Here is a 27,906-nt window from a genome sequence, read left to right on the forward strand (position 1 = left end):
GGAATCATATAGTGGAGACACTTACAAAATGTCAGGCTACTTAGTCTTTGCATCCTATAATGCTAGCCTAAGGACACATTTCGTGAGTGCAAATGTCCACCCACACTCCAGAGCTGGCCATGTGATGTCAGTGAGAAGTGCGTCGTGTTCGCCTGCCTGTAACGCAGATCCCCTGGAACACACTATTCTGGTTCCTATCCTCAAGTCATAACACCCTCATCCATAATAGACAGATTAATTAATATAATCAAGTGTGGCATCCAATCTTTGTAACTAATGCAATATAGTTGAGGAAAAAAAGATCAAGCAGCACCAAAAGTAGGACATATTTGAGCAAAGAGAAAAGTGAATAAGACTTTGAATCAGAGAGAGGACATGTCTGCACAACACTAACACAGGCAAGGTAAAATCACAGGCAACCATTTCAAGTTTAAACTAAAGTCTTGCTGTAACATGACCACTGCAAATACAGTGCTCCTGAAGATCCCTGAAAATGTAACTCTGTCAGACAACCATAACCTCAGAGAATTTAACTTCTCCCATTGTCACCAACTGACTGGGAGAAGGCTTCCCCTCTCAGAGCGAGTACAGCCGAGCGCACATCATTCAAAGGCTCATACAGTTCACAAGAATAATCCGGGGTCACTTTACAAACCCCTTTTAGTATAGCTAGGTCTAATTTAAAGTCAGCATGCATCCTGATGTCGGAGCTACACCACATTTTGCTGTATACAGCAGTGCTGTGTGTACCATAAAGCACATGAGAATTCAGCTGGCACGACTCAAAACATTCCTCTGACAGACCACACAAGCTAACCACTGTATGCCGCTCAAAGGCTACAACAGGAGCCACAAAGAGCCCAAAGAAGGAAAAGTAACGGTGGCAGGGAAGATACCACCACAAGTGTGAAAGATGAGGTTGGCATCGCCAAAACAGAGAAGTGAGGACAGACGGAGAGATGAAGACTTCCAAGATTTTTATGACAAGGACTTACAGAGTTGAGAGTTAAAGTTTGCTCCATGTATGACGCTGTGTGCGTGCGTTTGGCTCGTCTTCAGCGCTTCTCCACACGCCTGCTGTGTGTAAACGAGTCCATCCGCTGGAGCTCCCTGGCGTGTGTGTGTGTCAGTGTTTGCAGCGCAGAGAGACAGAGCTCAACCGGGGGACGAGAAAGCGTGCAGGAGAGCCAGCAATCCTGACAGCTACTGGGAGTTCAAAAGCTCCCTCTCTCTTCCTCTGCTGCCGGTTCCTCTCTCTCTCTCTCTCTCTCCCTCCCTCCCTCTTCCACCCTCCTCTCTCTCTCGTTGCTGTAAATTCCTCCTCCTTTCCTCTCTGTTTACCTCCCTCCCCGCCTCTGTGTCTTCATGCCTTTCTGAAACGCCCACAGGATAGATCTATTACCCACAGGCGTGCAAACGAGAGCTGCTAATGTCTCCACACCTGAAAGGAGAAACTTCACACTAATGGAGCAAAAAAAAAAGAAGAAGAAGAGGTGCCCAAAATTTCCCAGCAGACACTGAGAGTACGCCTGAATAAAACAGTGTGCCCTCACGTTAACAGATGTTTTCACATGCAGCAGCACATCAGAGGACAGAGTCAGTGTGAACACAGACACAGCATCCAGCCAATGGTGTCATCTCTGTAAAATTGCAAAGCATCAGTTTGGAGCTGGTAACAAGGGGGAGGAAGGAATCGACTCATAGTGGTGGTGGAGTGGTGCGGTGGGATGTGGGGGGGGGGCATTTTCAGTTGGGCTCAGAACATTTCTGCGTGGAAATAACATAAAAAGCAACACATTCTTCAACATGCACAGACATAAGGGGACGTGACAACAAAAGCTCAGCATACATCGAAATCTCTTCATCGCAGGATGCAGGGGGAAAAAAACCAGTCACCTCAAAGACAAACAGAGAATTAAAAAGAAGCTTCTCCCTCTATTGAACTAGACAAGCACAGGTCCAAATGTGTCCAAAAGGCACAGGATTATGTGTGTGCTGTTCTGACTCGTGGGTGCGTGGGTTTGCAAGAAAGCTACGTGTCGGAGTCTTTGTAATGTGAAGAAAAACAACAAGCCATTGCTCATTCCTGCGCCGGCCACTGTGACGCACACCGCCAACCATGGAAAGAGCAACACGGCCACACGCGTCCAAAATTGTGCTGGGCTCGTCCAGAACGCGCAGCGAGGCCACGTACAGGGGTTATCCACAAGGGTCTGCCCCGAGCACTGATGGTGAACTCCGGAATAGTCTCACGGTGTCCTTGTGAGTACAGATGCGAGCGCTGGCTGAGAGCTTATCGTGGTTTTTCTTTGGCATGAGAGCAGTCCTTCAGAACATCCTTCACAACAACACACGAGCTAGAAAGCGCCGCAGAAACCAGACACTTTACACCTGTCAAGTTTGTTCCTGCGCTGCTATCACTGAATATGTAAAAGCTTGTAGTCACTCAAGGTGAGCGCTTTAGTTTGGTAGGTTAATCGTTTCCTTTTCAGCGTTCTCTCTGAAGAGGAGTGCAACCTTCACAAGACGAGCGAAGTTCTGAGAGTTGAGTTTTTTCAGACTCTGCTGTCTGATGCACAAGGTCTTCATAGTTTCTGGTTTTACCCCACCTCTCACCCAAAGTAAGCTGGGATTGGCTAAAGCCCCTCATTCTCTGCGGGGATAAGTGGTATAGATAATGGATGGATGGTTTAGAGACAAGTGGTTCTCCAGATCTGCTGCTTCAGATAAACCACCAAACCTTGTATAAACCGTATGCAAGTCTCCATTAGAACACAATTGGTAATGCCAATAAATGGGCTTTGGTTTGCTTTGTAAATACACAATCTGATCTCTGACCGTGAACTCAGGGTGAAGCCCCTTGAAATGAGACCCTAAGTGCTGTGCAAGGATCTAGTTGCCTTTGACGATCATAAAACATTCCCTATGGGGTCATTTCTTGGAATGTATAGGTGCAACGTGGTGGGAAACGGCACAGGTTTGATAATGCTCTCGATTAGACGCAGTGTGATGAGTCCAGTGCATCGTGAGAAACTTGTCTTGTCTTTCCTATAGGAGGTAAAGCTTGACTGATAACTTGTACAAGACATAACAGCAGAGAAATGTTGAAGTGGAGTGATTTAGAAAGAGTGTACATCATTTTGAGGACATATCTAGGATATAATAAATAACAACATTGAAGGGATCAAAAAAGGCTTTTTTATGCTATGGGTTGATGTTATACCTTTTTAGTTTTCTACTGAGCCTCGAAAATCCAGCACTACTTTCCTTTAAGACAGGAAACATGCTACCAGAAATCTGAGGGTACAAAACCTTATTGTAATTGATTATTCGAAACCTCTGAACAGGGGAATCAATCCTTTATCATCCTTCACTTCCTCTGTAATAAACATGGCTCCTTGCAACTAGAGGTATAGAGTGTACTCACTATGAGTTTGCCCTACAGATGGATTTTGACTTAACATATATCGAGCTTCGGAAAAATGTCCACAAAATTGGATGTAGACATTCTCTGGGGTTTGCAATTCACATATGAAGAGATTAAATGGATCAGATGTGTAGACAGAAAAATGGTAAACAAAACTCAGCCTATCTCACCTGGTCAAACTCAGCCTTTCCATCATTTATTCTACATGTCAGAACTTGACTATGCGCAGAAATACTGATAATGCTGCCGTGAAGAAGACCACTGTTTTTAAACAATGATGACACTTAAAAAGCTATAAGACCAGCCTGAGCCTGTCTTCTCACTTCTCACTGCAGGTCCCGATATAGTCGAGGTGTGAAGTCCAGGTATTACAGGTGACAAAATATTGCGTAACAAAGCAAACTCAAGGTGTAAAAATAAAAGAAAGAGAAGTCAACACAACGCACCACAAGTGTGAAAGCATCCGGCTCACCACGGAGCCAATGTTAGTTTGTTCCATAGAAAAAAGATCGACCACGGAAACGGCTTACACCCTAAACTGAGAGCAGGAATAAATGTCTCATAACAAGGCCGGCAGAAGTTGTTAGGGATGATGTTAAACTTTTGATAGATTCCCTACACTTAGCAACTGCTAGGACACCAACCGCCATAGCAACTGAATGTATTAAACAACATCGTCAAACCAACACAAACATGTGGAAATATCAACACATTCCAATTTAACGACTCGTTTCTATGATGTGAACATACAGTATGGATGAGGGGGGAGTATCTTTAGTATCTGAAGCATTTTTGGATCTCTTTTGTACAAGAACCTGAATGTAGTGTGGTCTGGTGATTACGGTAAAAGCAAATCTATGCTCATCGTTAGATACGTATAAGGATAAGGACGGAGCCTTCTGGTCGTACTCTGCGTTCATTTCGACCATATTTGTGCACCTCTCCTTAAAGTTTATGGATCAGGGACCAAACAGATCAAACGGAGCAGCACCATTGGAAATCATGCGGGGGGGCAGTAAAGCCAATAGTTCAAACAAGACATACATAGGACACAAAGAAGAATTTTCAATAATGGCAGGACTTTTTGAACAAAGACTTTGTGAGCAAAAGTCGTTCACAACACGCCCTTATCTGGCTTACTGTCCAAATCTTTATCACACATAAAGCACACATGTGGGAAGTGATGGTTACGTTGTTTCAAACAGACGTATCTCTTCGTTTGTAGGGGCAACATGACTGAGCCTTAAATCAACAAGGAAAGAAGGCAAAGAAGTTCTGCTGTACGCAAGCCAGAGCTCTGTGGCTGTACCTTTATATAGCCACCTTTAATCCTGTGGCTGTGCATCTGCAGCAGACCCTGAGATTTTTAAACAATAGCGCTGTATAGTGTGGGTTGGAATAATCCCGAGGAGGAGATCTGTGGCGAGTCTCTTTGAGTACAATGTGTGGTCTGCAGGTGTGTCTGTGTGTGACTAATAGTTGGATATGCAATACAGTACACCACTTTTTGGTTTGTTACAGTGTCTGAACATGTGCGTTCGGAGCAATTATGGGATGAAGGAACGTTTTTATGAATGTGAATCCGCTGTGTATGAGTAATGCGTTGAATGGAGGGACGACAGGAGAAGCAGAGTTCCTCGGCAGCATTTATACGAGAGACTGCGAGGGCGATGTTCAGTCGCGCGGCAGTGCTCATTAGCGAGACCAAACAAACAGGGCCGTGCCTCTGGCCCCCGCACAAAGGCCACTTTGTGTTGTTCCCCCTGTGCGCAAGTGCAGCAGCAAATGCGGAGTTCAAGGCAACGGAAATGAAAGGTTAAAAAAAGAGCTGGAATTGGAGCAGAATCGGTCACAATGGTTCACCTGAATGTGCACATTAAAGAATCTGGCCGACCTTTCTGCAAACAGGCCCAGCCGAAAGGGAAATACACTGTCAGACCGTCAGCTTGGATTTAAAAAACTGTCAATTCTAAAATGGGGAAAAGTGGTGCACGTCACATATTACACTGCCACTGTTTGTTATTTTAAAACAACTCAATAACTCACATGCTGGGAAAACTAGCAATAAGAAAAGAATTTGGTGAATACCTCAAGGTCATCCAGTGACCGTGCCAGGCTGAGACGTTTGGCAGAGCGGCGCTTTGAGGCACGAGCACCGCCCATTCCCCAAAACCTGGAGCCCTGTCAAAATAAAGGAGAGATGGATGAGCAAAAACACACACATGAACATTGATATCCTTGTACAGGTAGCAAACTTATACAAACCTCTAAAAAGGTTTATGGAACAGTCAGTCATAAGCACTGGCTCCAAGTTACTGTCATTAATTTAATTCAACTTTATTGTCAATATACTTGTGTAAAATCCAGATGTAGGTATGACAGCATGGAAATGTTAGTGTTCCTACTAAATTTGACGGATTTCCTTGTTTGAGCTTCTACAATTATGAGGGTGATGACACACAATTGCAAGTGGTAGCATCAGGTTCATGTGAACTTGTGAGGCCCAGTTACAAAGCACCAAACGAGAAGCACTTCATCTGTCACAAACTACCATTGGAAATCAGAGAGAGAAGCACTATGGTTATCTGCCTTCCCATCATTGCGGGAATGATTATGCAGTTTAACCAGCCACCCCTATTCTTATGATGAGGGACGCTGTGTCCAAAGTTTCAAACAGGAGTTGAAGAATTACAGATAATTACCAGTGCATGACACGGGCTCTACCCTGTAATTTCCCTGGCTTCCTGCACAAGATTGTCCTCTTTCTGATTTAACAGCTCGGGGACGAAGGCACAAATTCAGCTGTGGTGTAAAAATACTTTAAAAACTTTGCTTTGAAGGAGGCAAACTCCAGTAAATGGTACTTCTACTATTTGTGTTGTTAAAATACAAACACACTCTGAACATAACTTAGATTGTCCTTCAATACTTAACTTTGTACAAAATATCTGTTACTATATGTCAGCTAACTGGAGCCATTTCTGTGGCTGAGAGACAGAAACTAATTCAGAGATTCTGCAAACACATCCATGTCACGGCTCATTTCCTGCACTACATGGGAACACGGGGACATCTTGTGGCCAACGAGAAGCACAACACACGCACAGAAAACACGCATGACAAAGACATCATTGAGTCACAACAGGTGCTTTCTGAGTTCGATTCACACTTGGCACCAATTGACTGTTGAAATAGTAGAACTGTATCTGATTTGAGGTGACACAAAAAACAGACTTGCTAACACCCCCGGCCCTCGATGTCTGGAAACCTAAGTCCCCATGAACATTTAATACTTCCTGTGTCGCTGTGTTAGACACGAACCAAGTACAGAAACAGATGCTCTCGGACAATGGAACTATTTGATGTCACTTCGCATGAGGTTTTCTCTCCACCACATGGCAAAGAAATTATTCAGGATACAAGTATACAAGCAAAAATAAGACTTGTCAGAATTTATAATCCTGTAGTATCTGGATAAAATACGCACAAATACAAAATATACACAGGTTTTAAATAATCTGTGTTTTTAGACCATTTGAGAGGATCAGATTTTTTTGTTTATGTGTGAAGCTGTTTCACCAAATCTCATACAGGCAGTCGAAATTATATTATATCACTAGTTAATGATATTTGATTGAATTGATTGAGATCAGTGGTTCATCATAATCAAACTATGCTCTGTAACATGTAAATGGGAATATGAATGAAGTATTCTTTTAGCAACGTATGTAAATATGTTATTTAAATAATGTCTTAGTCGGAATAAGATCAATAGTCGCGGTTATAATCAAATAAGGTGTGGAATCCCTGAAATAGACCACTGCTCACCTATGTGACCTGAGTAAGGAAAGTATCTTCATGTGTGATTTTTAAACGTTAGGTAAACAAAGCTTACTCACATGTTTGTTGCTACCATCTTTCCGTTGTTTCTCTCTCTGCTCCAGAAACCTATTGGTCCATTCCTCTCTGGGAGGCAGCATCATGACCTCTGCCGACTGGTATCTGTCTGAAGGAATCTGGTGCATGGCGGGCGGCAGGTTATTCGTGCCTGAGCTGAGGTTAATGCACGAGGAACAGCTAGTGGTGAGCATCACCGGAGGCTCAGGGTCATCATTCGGGGCTTTAGGCCACTTCTGCTTAGAGAACCACCTTTGGCTACCTCTGAAGGACTCTCCGAAGATGTTGTTTTTTTTACCCAAAGGCAGAGGAGGTGGTGGGGGCTTGAACTGGAATTCGAGCCTGGGTGGGGGACCTCCGTAAAAGCCGGTTAGGGAATCAGGACCAGGTAGAGATTCCGAAAGGGAATGTGTGCTGGCACTGTTGTCTGGATTAAGTTTTTGTCCATTCTCAGGGAGGTTTATTGGGGTAAAGTCTTCAGTCGGAGGATAATCCCAAGGACAGCTGGGGAGGTGGGCCCCAGGGTGGTTTTGGATTGCAGGAGGGAAATCCCTATCCGTTCTCTCCTCAGGGGGGGATGCATTTCCAATACCACTGTCCCCATTGCTGCTGGCGCTGCCTTGTTTGTCAGTGCTGCCATTCGCCTTGGCTTGCTGCTGAGCCTCCGTGTCCAGTTTTCCTCTGAGCCTCTCCACGGGCTCTCCCATGTCACTATACAGGACAGTGACAAAGTGAAGAACATCGGGGGGAGTCTGAGGGAATTCCAGGCAGCCCACGGCATCTGGATCTGGAGTGCAGTCAAAGCCAAAGCGTCCAGCGATCCCTTTGTGGTCCTCGTGGCTTCCCAGCTCTGGGTCCATAAAGAACACATGGCAGGAGGCCCGAAGAGGACCATCCTCTGGTACATGGCCATCTATTATATGTGCTGTAGTGACCAGGCAAAAGAACCGAGGGTCTTCAGCACACACAGCCCCTAAGACGAGGTTCTCAGCGGGGAGGGCTGCCAAGACAGCTCCTGTGTCGTCACAAAGACGGATGCAGTCAAACATAATTTTCATCAACACCAGAGTGTGGGTATCCTGCTCTGTTCCCAACTGTCGTATTCGCTCCCGAATGGCCTTTAAACAGTCCTCCTCTGATTCTGTAGTGTTCAAAATCAGCTCTGTGGAGCTCAGGTAGCCGACCACCAAGGTCATGTTTAAAATACCCCAGTCTGGGCTGACGTCCTCTGGGTCTGTAAACACAGAGTCTGAGTACCCCACGCTGGACGTTTCCTCCTTGGGTTGCTCAGTTACCATACTCCACTGCTGGGACCACTGAGACATGTCGGGCTCAGACACAGGCCTCTGTTTAGGGGTGACAGCGTGACTCGCGTTAAAGGAGGAATTGCTTGAATCGTGAGAGATAGTGCGAAGAACACCAGCCTTTTGGTAAAACCCCCCTTTATTGCCAATCCCAAATTTTTCATCATGAAGGATGGGGTTCCCCATTATCCTGCTGTCAGCATGCACCACCAACCGCAACGGTCCTTTGCAGCTGCCAATCAGCTGCACAACAGTCTCATGCAAAGCAGCGGACACGTCTGTTCCGTTGATTGCCATGATGCGATCCCCTTGTTTGAGTCCCACCAGGTCAGCAGGACTTCCCTCCAGGATGCCACTCAACAAACATGGCCTCTGTCCAGTAATAGTAAAACCATATCCTGCTCGACCACGGATGATCTCCACTCCCCTGAGCTCACCGAGTGCATTTAAATCCAGACGCCTCCTTGCGCCCTCAGGCTGTCCCTGTATCCTCATCTTTGTTGTCGGGGGCTGTGAGATCCAGTGTGTGGGAACCGAAACACTTGCAGGTTGCCAACACTATTGTGTGGGTGTCATCCTACAGTTACACAAAGTGGACACAACAAAAAAATTGTGAGAAACAAAGTTAAAAATGTGTTGCAGTTCACCGAACTACACAAAACATATGATCACTCAGATGAAGGAATAATTCACTTGCTCATCACCTATCAACAGTGACCTGTTGTGATCAAACATTAATTTGCTTTAAACCAGGGATGCAACTGAATATTTAAGTTTTCAATTATTCTAAACCCTGAGTTAATAGTGATATAAAAACTGACAATTCAGACCATTGTCTGACCACCCGTTCATTATTTGGTCTATAAAATGCAAAAACCCATATTGGCACCTGCTAATTTCTTATCTTAACTTATCTTTAACTTAAACAGTCAATCAACAAAAACAAGTTCCTGTCAAATAATGAACTGATAAATGGACTATTTGTTCTAGATCTCAATAGTTTTCATTAAACACTTTTGAGCACACTTAAATCTGATATATCTCACTCAGGTTTAACTATTCTAACTGAGCGATACTCATTTTGTATCATTTTTGTATATATTATTGCTATCTTTTATAATTCCTGAGTTTATATTGAATGTTTACTTATTTATCAAAATTTCTGTTGAATGATTATATTGTATGTTCTGTTTACACTGCATAAATAATTTTCTTTATGTTTATATGGTATGTTGTTACTCTTCCTGATGCTTCTATTTTTACTATCCCCTTTGCTGCTCTAAAATGCAAAAGTTCCCAAATTGTGGTACTATTAAAGGATTATATCATAATACTTGAACACTAATAATACATATGGTTTTAGAGCAATTTGGTGAAATAAAAATTACAGAATACACCTACATAACAAATCTAAATGCAAAGCCCCATAAATTCACTTTATGGATGAATTATAAAAAGGTAAATATTGGGGATATAAAAAAAAATAATAATAACACAGACCTTATGGAAATGAATTGTTTCCTCTAATTGTTTAACCTAAACGCTAAATAGAACATTAACATCAATCTGATTTAAGCGATTATCTGTCACACGCAGCTCCCCCCCCCCCACTCGCCCACTCCCCACAGACCTGGTCCCAGCTGCCTCCTCTCTCACCAACAACACTTTGACTCACCGCAGTTTCAAATCGCTCCAGGTTTCCATTCACCACAACTGCTGTTGTTTTTGGAAAACCAGGAACCAGGTGAAGAATCGCGGGGGCGGCGCCGCTTGTATTTCAAACTCAGGTGTAAAAAACGTCCAACCGGTAAAACGACGCTGCGCCACTTTTGTCCCAAACTACCGCACGTTAAATTTCCCAACTACCTTTTCTCCCCAGCGGCGAAAACTTCCCTTAAAAAAAACTCTCCACGCTTCACTTCCGCGTTTAAAAGAGTCCTCACGTTTACATGTCCCCGCATTACGCGTGTTTTTCTCTAATAGTTAGTTTAAACTATTGTTTTACTCCGCGGAGGTTCCGTCCACGTGGCTCCGCCTCCCGCCGCCGAGACCACAAAGCGTCTTTCACTGTAACCATGACAGCGTAACGACTCCGGGACGTGACGTGGCGGGGCGCTGGCCAATCACCGCGCCCATATTCAAACGATCGCAGTGACGCTATTGGCTGACGCGTGTCTGACAGTTGGCAGGCTTTTGTTTTCTTTTTGTGCTGAAGTGAAATTTAAAAGCCTGAGACACATTCTGCGTATTTAATGTGTTTATATGATATATTATTTTTATATTGTATGTATTATTTCTATTTGTTTATATATCCTTGCTTAAATATAGAAACGTGTGATTTTAAACTACACTTTACTCGTTTCATGCTTCAAATCTTTGTTAAAGATTTTATTTTATCATCATTATGATATATTTACAAATGTGCTATACTAATAAAGTTGACATTGACATATCACAAGGAAGCACTTTACATAAAAAAAATGCACAACACACCGGATTAATAATAATAATAATAATGCCCAAATATTATATACTCTCAATAAGTATAATTTAAAAATATACATAATAAATAATGTAAAAATCTTACCAGTATAATTTTGCTATTAATCCACTCCACCTCCACATGTGTGTTTCCTCCTGTGTCCTTGGAGGAAGGTGTGTAAACATTACCTCTGTGGTCAAAGGGCTGCAACGGCTGCACGCCGAGTCACATGACTTTATTACAGGCGTGCAGCCAACACATTTGCGGCAAACAGAGAATACGTCATGAGACAATAGGATTATTGATTATTGATTGAACTCGTGCAGCACCATGACGACAGGTTGCACTTTGTTTCATTAATCATTGATGTGAGTGTAGTGTCCCATCACAGGCTGCAAGATTGGTGTTTATATTTTGGGGTAAAAAAACTGAGTTGCATTATTCCTTTTTCTTGAAGCGGTGGCTTCCATGGAGTTGGTGTGGTGTGCGATGGAACCAATTTAATCCCTAGTTTCTCCAAATCCTCTTAAAATAGGCTGGAAGGCAAAGACCTTAACATTTCAGTTCTATCGCTCCTCGTCCTTCTGTGTATTTTTGCATGTCAATAATCACGCTGCAGAAACAGATATGCTGAGGTGAATTTACAGTGAGACACACGAAATCATGGCCGGATTATGAGTTGTTTTTATTCAGCAGAAATGCAAAACGAGACCAAGTCATCTTAACATATGAAGAGAAAAGAAAACGTGTTATTCTGTCTCTGTCATGACATCAGCATGTGTCAAATCCTAAAAGCACACATACCCAAAAGTCTGTATCGGGTCACAATGACACACACGGTAATCCGAAGTTGCTGGATTTGAAAAGGATTTATTTTATTCATCACATATAAATGTTCTTGACCTTGGAATAGTTTTTTTTTTTTGTGTATCTGGATGTTACCACTCTACAGGGCACCTGTCTTTTCTATGGAGCTACATCAACGGCCACTGTAGAATCAAAACACAATTACGTCTCTTCTGCAGGAGACTGTAGGCCGGAGTGTTTTTGTTATTACTGACTGTTCTGCTATTGAGCACAAAAAGGACATATCTAAGAGCTATAAAATGCCCCCTAACATGGAATCTGATGCACGTTGTCTTGATTGCGATGCTATTTGCTGACAATCCCCTACAGCACAACAGGCATTATTGCCTCAATTTCTGCTTCATCACAAATTGTCCTGTTTTGGCATCAAACCGCCCCAACTTGCAATTATCTTGGCACATTGAAAGGAAAAACTGAAGTGATAAGATAGGTCTGTTTTTTCTTTGTTGTTTTCACCACAGCGTTTTTAATGGTTGCAAATTCTCAAGAATGATCTGCTACAAGTGTCCTTGACTTTCATTAATGACATTCAGGCTGAGCACGCCTCTAGAAATCAAAAGTGCATGTTGTTGTTCCTCTCTGTTCAACGTTGAGGCAAAATCAAAAATAAATATGCTTTATTTTTGTGTCCGAGAGGCTTTTGGCGTGGCAGGATCTCACCCAGTAACCATAACCTACATGCTTCATGGGTTCCCTGGGTCCTGGTTTCCACTCTGAACCCATGACGTGGCAGAGGGCGGCTGGATCAACTTCTCCAGGAGGTTCATCATACGCTCCTGCAGCTGCAGACACTGCACCTGGAGGAGGTTCTGTTGGTGCATGGCTCGACGGACCTCCCTGCACGTCTCCTCGATGGCTCGGCTCGACCGCCTTTGTTGCTGCAGCATGGCCTGCATTAACTGCAGCTTCTTCCTCTTCATGGAAAGAGGCTTGTTGGCGTGCCTCTTCTTCACTGAAATAGGATGGGAGCTGGAGAACAGAAAGACGGGGAGGAAATGGCCTCAAAATCAATTTTTAAACCCAAGAGTCTTTAGCCAGCGTCTATTCTGCAGTTTGTGAACACCAACAACTTTCTCTCAAAGCCGAAAGTCATAAAACTAGAGTAGAATAAAAGTTTTTTTTAAAGCAATGTTGAATACCGAATCAAGGGATTTAATTGGCATTGATTTATATACTGGTTTACAAAAGCTAGAATGTAAATGCAGTTAACATTTTATTTAAGACTAGCATCTGACCAGATAACCTTTGTTTTCAAACAAAGGTTTTTCAACCTCATCAAAAAAGTATTGTTATTTCATATGTTTTTATGATTTCAAGGAAGACAGCATGTAAGATGTGCTGTTGACCAAGTACAAAGGTTAACGCTCAATACCGAACTAGTCAACTGCCTATAGCTGGTCGTGGAGCACCAAATCTAGCTGAAGATAACCATTGGATAACCCTAACCCTAACCCTAACCCTTATGCCACAGTTATTACGTTTTTTTTTCAATTCGGTGAGGCAGCACCTAATTCCAGCTTTAGGGAGGAAACATTCTCCAGCTACAAAGCTAACAGACCTAGCTTGGATTAAAAAGCAGCTTTTGACTTTAAGGGAGTCAAGTTTTATATTCAATTCAAGGTGATTCAATTAAGTGTCAGTGAAAGAGAGCTTAGAGAAGCACACATTTTGTTTGTTGATGTAATACAGTATCAACAAGACAAGATAAAATCTGGTATTTCCCCTTCATATTTCCTGTTGTTTCCCAAAAGCTGTTTGATTACTTAGTTTTAAAATAGTCTTAAGAGACATAAAATGAATAAATTTGATCCGAGCCATCTGTAACAGTTTACTGAGTCAGCCTGAACATTATCATACCATTCTCCACAGCTATTTTAATTTTAGCACCACAGTCTGCTATTTATTGTGCAGAACTTGTTTTTATTTCTCAGTGCTACTTCTAACTTTCCTGCACTTTCAGCCACACTTCATGGCCTTCTTCAGTGGCTGGAGTAGCTTAGTAGTTTTCATAGAGATAGCATTAATACGTTTGTGAATGTATGTTAGTTACTGGAAACATGTGTCACATTCCGGCATCTAGACATCCCATTTTGGATGGATGGATGGATGAATGGATGGATGCATGGATAGATAGAGATATAAATAGATAGATAGATAGATAGATAGATAGATAGATAGATAGATGATTAGATAGATAGACTGACTGACTGACTGACTAACTGATGGACGGGCAGACGGACAGACGGACAGACATACAGATAGATAAATAGATAGATAGACTAATATTTCATATTACCTGGATCCCTGTGTGTTGTCACTGTCGGAGCTCAACGACTCCAGCTCTTGCTTTATCTCCATTTCATCTGAGGAGCCTGTGTACTCTGGCAGGAATCCCATTATGCCCTCCTCCGACGGGGCCACCAGGTTCTCTGTGGACTGGGAGGAAGTGGAGGGACCCACAGCGGAGGCCTGAAACTCCACAGAGCTCACCCGCCCGTTCTCCAGCGGCTTGGTGAGGATCTTCTCGATGGATTTGAAGTACGGCCAGTCCGGCATCTCCCCGTTTTCTGTAATTGTGGATTTCAGCCGCCTGTTGGGAGCAAAAGAGGGACGTTAATAGTCATGCAACATCTGGAGTGAAGAGTCACTGCTCTGGATGGACACCGATCTGGTGCACTTGCCTGTACTGGAAGGACATGTTGGTGATTTTCATCTTGATCTCCTCTTTGAACCGCTGCTCCCCGGTCAGCTGGAAAAACCTCTGCGACATCTTCTCGTAAACCTTGGCGTTCCTCTTGCTCATTTTCAGTTCGTTGTGGTGTTCGTCCCACACGTAGAGGAGGGCTTTCATTTCGCCGTCGGTCCAGTTCGGTGCCCGTCTGTGTTTCTCATTGTGGCCTGGTATCAGGTAGCTGAAATCCTCTGATGCCATTTTTTCTTTGAAATGGTTCTCTTGGCCTCTGTGTTTGCAGAAAGTGGATCTTTAGAGGCTGGATTTGAAAGTCTTTTACTGAGCTGGGAGCTGTGTGAGGTGTGAGACATGCATGGAGGCACACACACGCCTGTGCCCTTCCCCTTAGCCTTGCTGAAAGAGGACTCAAAATGGGGCCTAAGGCAGGAGAGGAATCCGGTTAAAAGCTTTTAGTGGTGCATGATGTCACCGTGACATCAAGTTGCCTTGGCAACGGTGAGGGAGGCCCTTCATTTTCCCTCCCCTCTGCTCTAACCACTCCCGTCCGCTCGCCTTTCCCCTCCATTCTGCACCACTGGCAGCACAAAAAGCTTTTAGCTGAAATGCAGCAGTGTGAGCGCACCACAATCCTGACAGTTTTGAAATATGAGCCTCCAGGGGAGGAGGAGAGAAAAAAGGAGAAGAGAGACAACGGTTATGCGTTTCCTCGGCAACAAGGCACCAGAATTGGTAGTCAGCCAACACGCTGCTCCATTTAAAAGCTTTTAATAATAGACAAGTCATTTTGATGCAGGGAGAGGGGAGATTTGCTTTGTCTGGCGTGATGTAGCAGAGCAGAAAAATACATCCAGGCTGCAGTCTGGACCTAAAAGGAGCAAAAGCCTTTCACTGGAAAGATGTGAAACACTTAAGGTGGAAATAATAAAAGGAGAGCTATCAGACAAAATGGCAACATGTGGTGATCAAACCACAGGCGACCCTGGAGTGGAGCACAATATGCTGACTGCTGTAATCAGCTTTCTATTCATAGCAGTGGGAGGTAGACAATGGACCCCAGCAGGAAGGGTCTCTCTGACCAGTAAGAGACCCCTCCCCCATTCAAGTCTCAGCAAGGCGCAGATCTCCGTCTGCCCCCATCTCTGCCACCTTAACCTAGCATAACATTTGCATTTTGCCTCTTGTCTGCTCCTCCCTTTCTCTCTCTCTCTCCCCTCTTTGTTCCCCCTTTCTCTGCAGCATCTCAGCTGCTGCTCTGCCTCTCCATATTTATCTTTGCAGAGCAGGAATGGTGATGCAGCAACACAATCATGTTTATCCACCCACTTCATCTTTATTAGTGCCACAAGTTGATGTCAGCTCGGCTTAACTCAGTTCTGGTCTGATTAGACCCTCAACCCCATCTGCTCCTCAGTAACCTGACAGGCGGCTGGTGAGTTTGTGTCATATAACGCAAATTGGCAGCTTTAGCCAATCCATCACATCTGTCACTTTAGAGAAACGTTAAGCTCTGTTTGTGCAGAAATGGGAAAAGTGAATGAAAGTTAGCGTGAAAGGCTTTGTATTTTGTTTTTTCTCATTTGCCTTCAGCCGACAGTTAAAAGGCCTGCACCTCCAAAAGAGCAGAAATGTGATTATTTGTTTCAGTGTGAGCTCATGCTCAACTCATTATTTCTGCAGGGTTGTGTCTGTATCCTTGAAAACAGAGTAGACGCCTTAAAGTAATTAAATCTAAAATAAAAACGTACTATTTCAGTGACTTAACAAGCGCAGCTGCCTATAAACCTTCTTCTATTTCAGCATCATGACTGGGTTTTCCTACTGGGCTCCGTATAATTGTATTTTCCTCAGTAATTTGTTTCATTCATTAAGGTAGTGGTAATCCAGACTACTAATCCAAGAGCCAGACTAATCTACAGATAAACTGGTCATGCGCCACTCATGTCTAAGAAGTAGAATGTGAGTTATCTAAAGCAACCTTAAAATTTAACTATACGACAAGGCTAACTAGAGTGTATCTTTCAGGAACTTTCGGAATTTGATGCAATTTTACCAACGTAACAATAAAGATTACAACAATATGGATTATGCAGTATCAAGATGTAAAGTAAGCCATTTAAAACAGTAGTAGTGCCACCTCTATGTTGTTATTCCTATCTGAGTAGAACAAATGTGAGAATATATTAACAAAAGCATTATTTCTTAGTTTAGTTAAGTTAAAATTAAATAATAAGAATATTAATATATTTATCTGCTTTAGCCAGAGACAAAAAAGTACTTTTGCTAGTCTTCAGTTCCACTTTACTTTATATGCAAGCGGCTTTACATAGCCTACAGTACTGTCATTAGTTTCTGCAGTAGTCTTTGTGGTCATCTTACTTTTTCTTCCCATAAATATTCAAACCAAATTTAATGATATTGATCCAAAGAGCTGAAAACACTAAACCCTTTATTTAGTGAAAATTATTTAGTGCCTTTGAGTGTTTGTAAAAGATCATGGTCCTTGAAAAAGTAAATGAAGGATTGAATGTTACAATCTTTGTCTCATGATCAAAAAGCTGCAGTAGCATTAGGTTGTGGTGGCTAATATTAGCTAACATTATTACTTAAAGGTTCAGTGTGTAGAATTTAGTGACATCTAGTGGTGAAGTTGCATGTTGCAGCTAAATACCCTTCATTGGTACAATGCTGCCACATTTATTAAATAAAAATCACATGATCAACAATACAAAAAATAAGAGTAAAACCAGAGTAGGGTTCTGATACGTTGGAACCTTAGAAAAACGTTTAATGCAAATTTGTGCACATAAAACACATACAGTACAGTGCATACGTAACGTATCATAAAGTATAAATGCTTTTAATGTTGGCCCACGTTAGTATGTCAACACATACTGTTGTACACATCGTCTATATTACCTCATCATAAACCGGTCTGTGGAGGACCGGATGCAATCTGACTGGACCACCTGGTCCAAAGCTGCTTCCCCAACAAGAGATAGTCTTTTGCACCTGCTCATGCAGGCGAACACCAAACATGACGAAAACAACTAATTGGCCGCATTTTGTAGTTTGATAAGAGCATTTGAGGCTGGTGTGTGTGTATTAACTCAACTTCATTTTAATCTCCTTCAATTCCACATAGCAGCAGTCGCAGTGATAAACACTCCAGTTCAGCAAAATTGACTTAGTTACATTCTTGATAAGAAGTCTCACAGTAGAAATTATTTTTTCCCTTCAAATGTCCCACTGGATAACATCTGTGATCTTGACACCGTTACTGCATCAGGGGACGACAATGATTCCCCATGTTTCAAAACTGACTCATGCAGTCATAGGAGAATTTTTCATCTCGAATTCGGCTGAAACTACTTCTGTAAAGTTCCAGTGAAGAGTTTTGTTTTTTAAACTGTGGTGGTAAAAGTTAGTCTTTTATAGATTTTGAAAATGTCCAACTCCGGATCCTGTTTCCAGTGTCGTGCGTTTACAGACTCCGGTCTGGTGTCTCGTCTCTTCAGTGTCTTGAGTGTCTCGGCTCAGTCTCTGGGTAGACACTCCTCCTCGGTGATGCCCTGAGCCTTGAGCTCCTCCAGGACGTTGTCCAAGTGGCCGGGGTCAGGGTAGCCGTGGCCCGTCAGGTTTGAGCCAAACTCCGTCTTGTGGTGCACCTCGTTCCAGATAACTGTGTCGGACTCGCCGGTGGTGCTGGACGTGCCAACGGAGAAGATGAGCCGGCGGTCCCACGCTACCAGGAGCAGCCTCAGAACCTGGACGAAGAAATTAAATATGTAATTTTCACATAATCAAGGCATTTTTGTCTTCATACTACTAATAAAATCAGAAAGAGATGTTCTCTCATTTACCCTGCGTCCCTTCTCACTGTCAGGGAGGTAGCAGTGTCTGGGGAACCCACGGGCGGTGAAGGGTTTGCCTGGATTTGGATGCTCTGGGCCCTAAAGAGAAAGCTCATCACATCATCCGAGCCAAGATTTAATATCTAAGATAGACATAATCTTACATCACAGAAGCACCTCAATGTACCTGGATGCCAGGAGGGATGTTGTAAATGATCCGGATGGTTTTACAGTCCGGGTGGCCGGGCAGTGAGTGAGGGATGACGTGGTACTCCATCTTGCCCGGGGGCTGGTTGCCGGTCTTGACTCCGTAAATGGTTTTGCAGGTGGGGCACTGCAGGCTGCCGTCCTTGTTGCCGTTGTTGTACATGGCGACGAGGCACTGGAGGTGGTACTGGTGGCCACACTGTGCCAGGCGGCCCACCGATTCAGCCCGGGAGATGCCGCCCACGCCGGGTCCCTTGTAGCCCGACGGTCCTGCCAGGGCCTCCATGCAGATGGTGCAGTCCTGAGATGGGTGAGGAAGGTTTAAGATTTATTTCTCATCCAACATGATACAAACGGACACTTTTGAACGCAAACATTCTTCGACATTTTTCATGTATATATATTTTGTATCTGTATGTGGAAATAAATAACTAACAAACCTATGTTGAAGTGTGTATTTGGGCCAGTTGTTGCTGAACTCACCTCTTCTGGAGGATTACGAACTTTCTGAAGGTACCGCTTCACCACCTCCTCGGGGGTCTTGCCTGAGAAATAAAAACACAAAATGTGTCAGCTGTTCGTGAACAAAATGCACGTTTCAGGTAAAAGCGAAAGCAGACTTCCTCATCATCGTGCCCACCTTTACGGGCCTGCTTCTTGGTGGTCTTGCGGCAGCAGTGGCCCAGACCGGGCACGGGCTTGATGTCACTCTTGCTGACGGGTGGAGGATGAAGCACCAGCTTGGGCGGGCGGGTCAGACAGACAGGAAGCCCTGCTGCGCTCATCAGGATGCCTGTTATGCCTGCATGTAGCCACAAGAGGGAGGATGTGAGGTTTACTCATTGCATGATGAGTGAATTATATATGGACCGTCCTGGTGAATGTGGATTTACTCAAATACTAGTTCAATATGGGGCCAAATGTGACTATGTGTGTCGTCTGTGGGGAAATAAATCAATGAGATGCCTCTTTAATAGGCTTAAAGGCTGGAAGGCTGGATTTTAGACCCAATATAGAGTAAATATGTCTGATTGATTTAAATCTAATAAGGAAATAGGTTATATATCCATATTTGTACCTGCCAGTGCAGGGTGCACAGGGCTAGATCCATTCAGGTTCTTCACCGGAACTGTTGGCACACTGAAACACATGAGGAAAAAACCCACTTGAATTAATCTTCAGATACATTATTTGCTAAAATGAAACACTCAACAGGTCGGGTCAACTCAGCAGCACCAGATTGAAGGTGTCAATATCTGACGAGTCACCTGTGCACACACAGCCGGACGCAGCATAAGCTAGACGCCGGCTGACCCAGTGTCAGCGGTCTAAGGAGCTTTTGTCGAGTCATGAGGAGAAACAAATAGACCTGTTGACATACTGTCCCATAATTATCAGTGGGACTGCCGGCTGTGTGAGGCTTAAGCTTAGGATGACAGCACATGACAGACAAGGTATTTTTGCTGCTAATTATAGAGTGTGACTGATATTGTACTTCTCGATACCTAAGCCTTTAAAATATTGATAATTAATGGACTATGATTCAAAGTTTTTGAAAGAACAAATTAAAGTATTTTCGACTTAAAATGAGGATATCATCACGTCATGTTCAAACAAGAATGACACTCAGTAGAGCATATACCTCCTCCAGGGCCCAACAGTCCCTTGTGAAATGTAAAATCCCTGTTCCCCCCCGATCGAAATCTACACCAGAAGTGTTTACTTGGTTTATGCCCTACCCCTCCACAAATTTCATGGAAAGCAACTGACTAATAAAAAGCGCAGACAAAAACATAAACGTCCTCGGTGGAGGCAATTTCAGCAGCAACATAAATTTGTACAATGAGCCCAAAACATAATTTTAATCAAAATTAAACTCATATGCTTTTATTTAAATAAAATATCAAACCATTGAACTATATCTCTGCTCATCCAGAGGGGAAACACACATGAATCCTACATTAATATCACCACTTCAACTGTCCTCTCGCAGGTGTGTACTTACATTCTGGCCGTAGTGATAACAGTCATCTTTCCTTCTCAAAATCACCAAACACCACTGATATGAGTGAAAATATTCCTGCAGCAATATCCACTTGTTGCAACAGTCGTTTCTGACTCTTCCTTTTTTTACACCTGCTAACCTAACCGAACCTCACGTTTAACAGCGGTGTCTCCGTCTCTCTCCTCCTCTGCTTGTGTGCACGTCTCCTTCCTCATTTATAGAGCTAATCCACCTGTTGGCTACAGTCTAGTGGCAGGCCACAGATTCGTCACAGCAGGGATTACCTGTGGGTTACCACGTCACACTGCCAGGCTGCCATAAGGCTGACAGACAACTTCCGGAAACAACTGTATACCAACACAATGCTGCTACACAGAAATCACAAGATGTTGATGTAATAAAAACAGGATTTCCACCTCTGACCCCTGTAGATTTAAGAACCAGCACCTTGCAAACACGTTTAAAAGAATATATCAACCTGTCAAATTAAATATGTGAATTGGGAATTTTTGGTACGGCCAACAACATGAATTAATGTAAGGTAATTTGAAATCATCAGATTCTCCATATTTTAAAATTATTTGGACAACTACACTCATTTAACTCTTTCAACACAGAAATGTCCGCTTCAAGAAACGAGTACTTGCTAGTGTGACCTTTAAATCTGAGCCTAGTTACCCACATCATATGATAAAACTACCACAGGGTTCATCAGCTCCATGACGTGGAGCTCTTCATCTGTGACATGACGGGGTTTTACCGCAGCAGCAGGTGTGACCATCTGCTGGAGGGAGGAGGACTCTCACCTGATTTGCCGAAAGAACGGGTCAGTCACACAACTCAGATTACCAGAGCAGTGACATTAAGCCTGTGCTTGTCAGTATTTATATGAGGATTAGCTGGTGTGGAGGTCGTCTTCACTAATGTGAGGATTCAGAGCACATAGTCTTTTTACAGGAAGTGTTGGTTCACAGTACAAGCAGCCAAAATTCATTAAGACTCTTCAGTGACTCTGTGTGTGTTTGAACAATGTGGGATACACAAGACCTTGCTTTACTATTCTTCTCTTTTATATTTGAGGCTGGAAACAAATAAGTAAGCGTCCCAGATAGAAAAAAAGAGTTTCAGCGAGACGCAACGATCGTGAGGAGGCTGTAATTGGAATATGATGAAATCGAGACGTTAACATTCGTAACACGCTCACAAAAACTCGCCGCCAGCTGCAAAACAGAGAGTTGTGATAAAATAATGAAGAACCAGCTGCGTCCTTGTTCACCGAGCCACAAACCTCTTACAAACCAGCGCCCTCTGGTGACGACACCCGCACACTGAGACTGGCCTCGCTTATTTACCTTCACTGATGCTGACAACTGTTTAAAACTAGTCTTTGGCAGAAATACAAAAAAAAGTCACCCTGCAGATATGTCAAAAGACAATTAATCTGCTCTAAGTAAAAATGTGTTCCTGAGGTGTTTTTTTAAAATATAACAATACATTTTATGATTTACGTTCTCAATGTCACCAACAAATCCATAATTTGTAAATATACAAACATTTTATATTTCAAAATGTAACTACTGAACAAAAGACTTTTCCTACGTCAATGAAACATCCATGTGAATGAGCCCCGGGGGTGTTTTCAATGAGTGGCTTTAATATGCTAATCTTTTTCTTTCTCTACTCAAGGAGCTATTGCCAAGCTCTAAGCTAAAAGTGAAAGTATAAGGAAGGCTTGTACTGAGAAAAAATCTAATTCTGTCCCATCCCAGTTGAGCAACATTTTTGCAGGGCTTTAGGTGGCGTTCACATGGATTTTCCCAGTCTCTTCCCCAAATTTTCTCAGATTGTTCCGACACCACCTGAGGAGCACTGAGTCGACAGCACAGGAGGAGCACTGATAAAAAAAATCCTAAATAAATCAACCATTTGTTTACAGAAATCTGAATAACCCCAGATGTGTTCCCGGTGTATCCAGCATGCATTCCAGATGTGGTCAGGGTCAAACCAACAGCAATCAGCAAAGTTATTCAAACTACTCCATAAACCTGCTTTCTATCGTCACTGGTCCACATTGGTTGCTATGGTTACCAGTTCCAAGTGTTCCCAGGCCATTCTGATTCCCCACCATCCTGACTGTTTGGTGAAAACTGTATACTAACTACTTTATAAGTCAACTGCATGTGCACAGTTGTGTGTGTGTTGATGAAGTAATTTGCTGCATGACAAATGTGTGGAATGTGTGAAACACTTGTTCGACTTCACTGTGAAAGCTCGTCATTGTTTCTCCGTTGAAAAGAATGAATTCAGTGGACTTTGTCACAAAGATTAAAGGCTCACAATCGCTAATGAGCACTAATGTCACACTGTGTAATGAGGCCTTCCAACACATGAGAAATCCCTGTCCTTTTTTCCAACGCACCCCGATTAGTGTATACAGCAAATTGATACGGGATGTGATCACTGCGAAGATTTGAATTATAAATTTTAGCTAAACTTTCCCATCAAAAAGTGCAGAATACATGTTGTATGATTTATGTAATTTGCTTAACAACTGGTACTGTTATTTTCAAAAGCAGCAAATTAATATTTGGATATTTACAGTTTACAGGTAACGTCACTGCCTTCATATCACACCTGTCTATATACAAGCCTGTTCATTCATTTGCAAATGTAAATAAAGATGGACGACATGACAGCTCCTAATGAGTGAAGCCGATTCATCTCGATCGCCCCCCAGTGGATGGCTACAATATAGGTCATAAACCATCCCTCCTTCATGTTAGTGGATGGAACTTGGACCAAACTAAATAGTCAAAGTAAATAGGTTTTAGTTAGTTATTTGATGTTATAAAGATGGGGTGAAACATCATGATTGACAGCTGAGACTGTCTCGTGATTGGTCCAAATGATGAATGTGTAAGATGTGTCAAAAGTGCAAGATGGCTGTGCTCTTATCCCAGAATTATTTGGCTTAATTTTTTCACAGTGGAAGGAAGTGTAGATGTGTCGTCCATCTTTATTTACAGTCTATGATTTGCAAGGAAAAAAGAGGGTTTTTTTGGAGCTAAATTGAAAGACTGAACTTTTCTGATTCCATGTGACTTTTGTCAGAATGTACGTTTTTGTCATCTGTTGGAGAACAGAAACGTTTGGGTTGTACGAGAATATTTTGAGTGACAATGTGACGGCAGCGGTCGTCTACTCACCCAGAGGCAATGAGGGCACGTGACTGAGCCATGGCGATACGCTGCAGTGCAGGTCGGCTCAGCCCCGCTAGGCTGGACCGGGGCGGCAGAGGCGCCGCGCAGGCAGCAGCACCGGACGTAGACACTGGGCCCAGGACGCGGGCAGAAGGCGAGGGCGTGCACGTGGAGGCAGCCGTAGAGATGAGTGCGGGGCCCGCAGTGGGCGCTGCGGGGCCAGGACAGGAAATGGAGAGGGAGGTGGAAGGATGAGGGGCAGAGGTGGCGATGGATGAGGACAAGGTGCCTGGTGGAGGAGGAGGCGGCGGGGGTGGGGGCAGAGGTGGAGGAGGGGGCCGGGTGGAGGAGATGGAGAGGGCTGCGGTGGCCGAGCCGAGGAGGGAAAGAGAGTGAGTGAAGCCTCCTCCAAAGCCGTAGTTGGCATTGCTGATGCCGCTGCCCCCGACGATACTCACACCTCCAGGCCCACCCATACCACCCACACTGAAGCCACCTGTCGCCCCAACTATAGACGTCCTGTTTGGGGAAAGTGATCGGGACAGGGACGGTGGCCGAGGAAGGGTCAGTGAATACGACCCTCCTGGAACAGGGTGACTGCTGAATTTGGGACTGGGTGGTTTGGTCAGTGGCGGTCTTCGACCCAGAGTGTGAGTGGTTGACATGGTGCCTGCTTTGACACTCAGCACCAGCATACACTGCTGACAGGCGCAGGGCTGTCCCAGAGAGGTGATGGCTGACGCAGGGAGAGCGCCGCTGGGGTACGCACTCCCGTTCCCGCTGCTGCTCACCCTGAGCCCCATGCCCACCCCAGACACGTCCACACCGAGCAGTCCTCCGTGGCTGGGCATCGACGCCGGTCCCCAGGCGTGGTGGGACTTGGGCAGGGGCCCTGACACCAGCGGGTAAGCCAGGTCGGAGCGACGCTGGATGCGCCGGCAGCGTTGCGTCTGCCCGTTGATTTGGGTCATGCTTTCGAAGTCAATGAGGTAGCAGAAACCCAGCGGCGCCAGGTCCAGCCAGGGCTGCTGACGATCTCGTGCCGCCTGGATGGCGATGCCCACGTCCGTGTCGTACGCCGTCCAACTGCCAGTGTCGTTCTCCCACTCCCACAACCAGCCCTGGCCTGGCGCTGAGGTGGGGTCGTAGAAGCTACGTCGTACCGGTCGAAGGGTACCTGAGGCAGAGGTCAGAGGTCACGACATAAGTGAAGGTTTCATGCACATTATGAAGACTGTAAATGCAGCTCTGCAGATTTCTACACACTTTTACTGTAGATATAAAGTTTAAAGCTCCTTGACCAGTAATAAAGATGCTCTATGATGAGAGGTAGATGTGAGTGGAGGTTTACACTATTTACTGTGGACAAGTAGATTACAACCCTAACAAATTCAACATGTCTGCGTTTGCTTGCTAGGAATTTGGGCAAACAGGTTGCCCCTGGTAACAGCACACGGTGTTCTGATTTCTGATTGGCTGGCAGCCTTGATCCGAACCAAAGCTGCCTGTGTTTGCTTTCCCAGGCTGTCCAAGAGACACTCCACTTCCAAAACCTTCCACTGTCAAATTCTGTCTTCAGGAGGAGCCAGATATAGGCACAAGTGTAAAAAGAAATTTACATTTCAATATGTATTATTTCTCTTTTCTTTAATAAGCAGCGATGAAAGCCATGGAGGGATTATAAGAAAAATTTCACGGACAGATAAAAACACTCCCTCAGGCAAAAGTTTGTGTCTCTTTACGGTCATTTTTCATCCCTTTGTGGTTGGTTGGCCTTTTCTTTGAGACTATTTTGCATCTCTTTGTGGCCATTTTGTGTCTTTTAACTGCATATTAACAGCCAACGTCATGCTGTGTTGCCGGCCCGAGGGCCTCATGACCCCTCCTGCTCCCGGGCCTGTGGCTGCCAGGTAGGTATAGGTCCACTACCCCACCCATGCATTACAAAAACCAGCCAGCCTCTCACCCATACAGTACGTGTGACCGCTTTACACCAGACAACAGGGGAGTTCATTCACAAAAGCTGCTCCCGTCGACCCCATTTCCTCACTGACCTCAGACTCCTGAAATTCCTCACTCCCCCCCTTGTCTCCTATTTAGACTTGGGGGGGGGGCACCCGGCCTGCCTCCCACATAGTTTCAGCCTCTGCTGGGTTCGGAAAACAAACTGCACAAAGGCTTTTGTCAGCCGGCGTTGAGAGAGAGAGGAGGGTGGTGTTGGTGTGTCTGCCAAAGTTAGACGTCTGACAACTGACAATCCCCGCCTTTGTCTTTGTCCTGCTTATATGAAGCTTTCACTTGGTCTGTAAATATAGCCCTGAACCTGCTTTACAGTATTTCAAGCATTCACACATATATGCAGCACTTTCTCTGTCATACTTCACACTGCTGCCACCGCCATCAGGGGCAAGGTGGGGTTCAGTGTCTTGCAGAATGGGGGCGAATGTGATCAAACAGCCGACCCTCTGTTTAGTGGGCTACCCGCTCTACCTCCTGAGTCACAGCCTCTTGTGATGGATCATCCCTCATGTCCATATGCTCTTATAAAAATACAGAAGTGGTTATAGTGGTTTAAATGGACGTGCCGAAGTTAAGTGTCTACAGTGTGTGTGAGTGTGAGAGTATGACTGGACACTTCAGCTGTTACTGTGTCCTATGTGACACACACACACGCACACAACAGATGTGCAGCAAAACATCCCTGTCCTTAAATCATGTTTGCATAAAACATGGACATATTGTGATATTTTGGATCCTATTGCACATTAGAATTTGAACCCTGCAGATGTTGGAGGCCACTTTGCAGCAAAAAAAACCTCCAACATCTGGAGCAGACGAGATAAATCACACATGAGCAATAATAATAATAAAAGGCCTCCACCCGAGGCCCTGGCTGCACCGTAGCATCCTCCACCGGGTGTCTCTGCCTCCCCTCCCCTCTCCTCCCGTGTCCTCCCTCCTCCTCCTCCTCACCTGTGTCTTGTCGGAACTGGTGCATGGAATGCAAATCGATGATGTAGGGCGAGAGGCGAGAGTCCACCTGGCCGAGGACGACGCTACCACAGCGCGGGTCGCTCCGGATGACTGCCTCGATGTGGTGACAGACAGCCGGGCTGTAGGGCCGCCAGCGTCCGTGCTCGTTCAGCCATTCCCAGACCACAACGGCGGACGCTAGTAACATCCTACTCCTGCGGATGCGAGAAAAAAAAAAACGATGATGTTGATGTGTGATGAGTGATGGGCTTGTTTTTTTTTTTACAGATCCCCTGCTGCCGCTCCGCCGTGCATCCGTGCGCACAGCGGCGCTGCATCCATCTTGGACAGTTTTCAACCCAGATGTGTCTCCTATCTCTGGATATAAATATATATATATAAATATATATATATATATTGTGAGGGGGGGGCGAGGGATGACACTACATGCAAACTGTACCTTCCATGTTTGTAGTTTCGGATGTGCAGCAGTAAGTGGATCCCCTGATCACAAGCCGAGCACAGAGAGCGTTTCTGGGCGATAAGAAAAACACAGCCTCGCAGGATGGTTGCATCTTAGTCCCTATGCAGATGAGTGACGTGGACTGAAATCATGTCTCCGGCAACAATCAAGTTAGGCTGAGAGGACGCAACTCTGGTGCTCGGGGTGGTGAAGCAGGTTACTGTGACAGATCGTGCACATATTTACACGTTAGGCCGAATGAGGGGTGTGAGGATCAGACGGGTATTTACCGGGTTTGATCGGCTCCGGGGTTTTAATGATCCATCTGAGAGGCTGCTTCACTCCAGGTGAACCTCCCTGCTCCTCCTCGGCTCCATCTTTGTGTCTGATGGCTCCTCCACACCGACGGCTCCTCTCGTCACAGCTGGAAATTATTCAACCGGCGGAAAAATAGAAAATCTGTGACACCCGCGTGCGCGAACACGCCCACGCCTCTGCCGCCTCCGACATCCAATCAGGTTGGAGCCAGGGCCCCGTC

General features: G+C 44.5%; 3 protein-coding genes across 10 annotated transcripts in view; all 3 read right to left on the reverse strand.

Moving 5' to 3' along the window:
- The window catches only part of rgs12a (regulator of G protein signaling 12a), a 38,606-nt gene extending 27,313 nt beyond the window's left edge, over window positions 1-11,293 (reverse strand). For 4 of the 7 annotated variants that reach the window (XM_047338903.1, XM_047338902.1, XM_035148362.2 and 1 more), the window contains exons 1-3: window positions 10,304-10,671; window positions 7,327-9,205; window positions 5,516-5,608 (exon numbers count right to left, since the gene is read on the reverse strand). In XM_047338903.1, the coding sequence (XP_047194859.1) occupies window positions 5,516-5,608; window positions 7,327-9,123 (1,890 nt within the window). In that variant the 5' untranslated portion in view covers window positions 9,124-9,205; window positions 10,304-10,671. Of the gene's footprint in view, window positions 1-995; window positions 1,281-5,515; window positions 5,609-7,326; window positions 9,206-10,303; window positions 10,672-11,215 lie in introns of those variants that run through there. The other 3 variants (XM_047338906.1, XM_047338904.1, XM_047338901.1) reach the window with 2 other exon arrangements.
- A 485-nt stretch (window positions 11,294-11,778) lies between these two features.
- Window positions 11,779-15,287, reverse strand: msantd1 (Myb/SANT-like DNA-binding domain containing 1). Its single transcript, XM_035148442.2, has 3 exons — window positions 14,659-15,287; window positions 14,274-14,567; window positions 11,779-12,946 (listed from the first exon to the last, which is right to left on the reverse strand). The coding sequence occupies exons 1-3, from the start codon at window positions 14,907-14,909 to the stop codon at window positions 12,661-12,663; spliced, it is 831 nt and encodes a 276-aa protein (XP_035004333.2). The 5' UTR covers window positions 14,910-15,287; the 3' UTR covers window positions 11,779-12,660.
- Window positions 15,288-17,779: 2,492 nt separating this feature from the next.
- Window positions 17,780-27,824, reverse strand: dtx4a (deltex 4, E3 ubiquitin ligase a). Of its 2 annotated transcripts, none has more exons than XM_035148391.2 (9): window positions 27,659-27,824; window positions 26,906-27,120; window positions 23,939-25,109; window positions 19,806-19,867; window positions 19,368-19,529; window positions 19,211-19,272; window positions 18,708-19,028; window positions 18,530-18,619; window positions 17,780-18,433 (listed from the first exon to the last, which is right to left on the reverse strand). In XM_035148391.2, exons 2-9 carry the CDS (start codon window positions 27,111-27,113, stop codon window positions 18,203-18,205), a joined length of 2,307 nt encoding a protein of 768 aa, XP_035004282.1. In that variant the 5' UTR covers window positions 27,114-27,120; window positions 27,659-27,824; the 3' UTR covers window positions 17,780-18,202. The 2 variants fall into 2 exon arrangements, with proteins under 2 accessions (XP_035004282.1, XP_035004283.1); XM_035148392.2 differs by lacking the exon at window positions 27,659-27,824 and adding an exon at window positions 27,366-27,625.
- Between the last annotated feature and the right edge of the window lie 82 nt (window positions 27,825-27,906).

Source organism: Hippoglossus stenolepis, chromosome 23 (genome assembly GCF_022539355.2).
Source record: "Hippoglossus stenolepis isolate QCI-W04-F060 chromosome 23, HSTE1.2, whole genome shotgun sequence".
Lineage (NCBI taxonomy): Eukaryota > Metazoa > Chordata > Actinopteri > Pleuronectiformes > Pleuronectidae > Hippoglossus > Hippoglossus stenolepis.

Excerpts from the sequence above, each read along its gene's own strand:
- msantd1 (XM_035148442.2), bottom strand. The coding sequence starts at position 14,909 with ATGGCATCAGAGGATTTCAGCTACCTGATACCAGGCCACAATGAGAAA. Across the intron at positions 14,568-14,658 it reads AACATGTCCTTCCAGTACAG|GCGGCTGAAATCCACAATTA; the intron begins GCAAGTGCACCA and ends TGCTCCCAACAG. Across the intron at positions 12,947-14,273 it reads GACAACACACAGGGATCCAG|CTCCCATCCTATTTCAGTGA; the intron begins GTAATATGAAAT and ends TCTGTTCTCCAG.
- dtx4a (XM_035148391.2), bottom strand. The coding sequence starts at position 27,113 with ATGTTACTAGCGTCCGCCGTTGTGGTCTGGGAATGGCTGAACGAGCAC. Across the intron at positions 25,110-26,905 it reads CCAGTTCCGACAAGACACAG|GTACCCTTCGACCGGTACGA; the intron begins GTGAGGAGGAGG and ends CCTCTGCCTCAG. Across the intron at positions 18,434-18,529 it reads ACAGTGAGAAGGGACGCAGG|GTTCTGAGGCTGCTCCTGGT; the intron begins GTAAATGAGAGA and ends TTCTTCGTCCAG.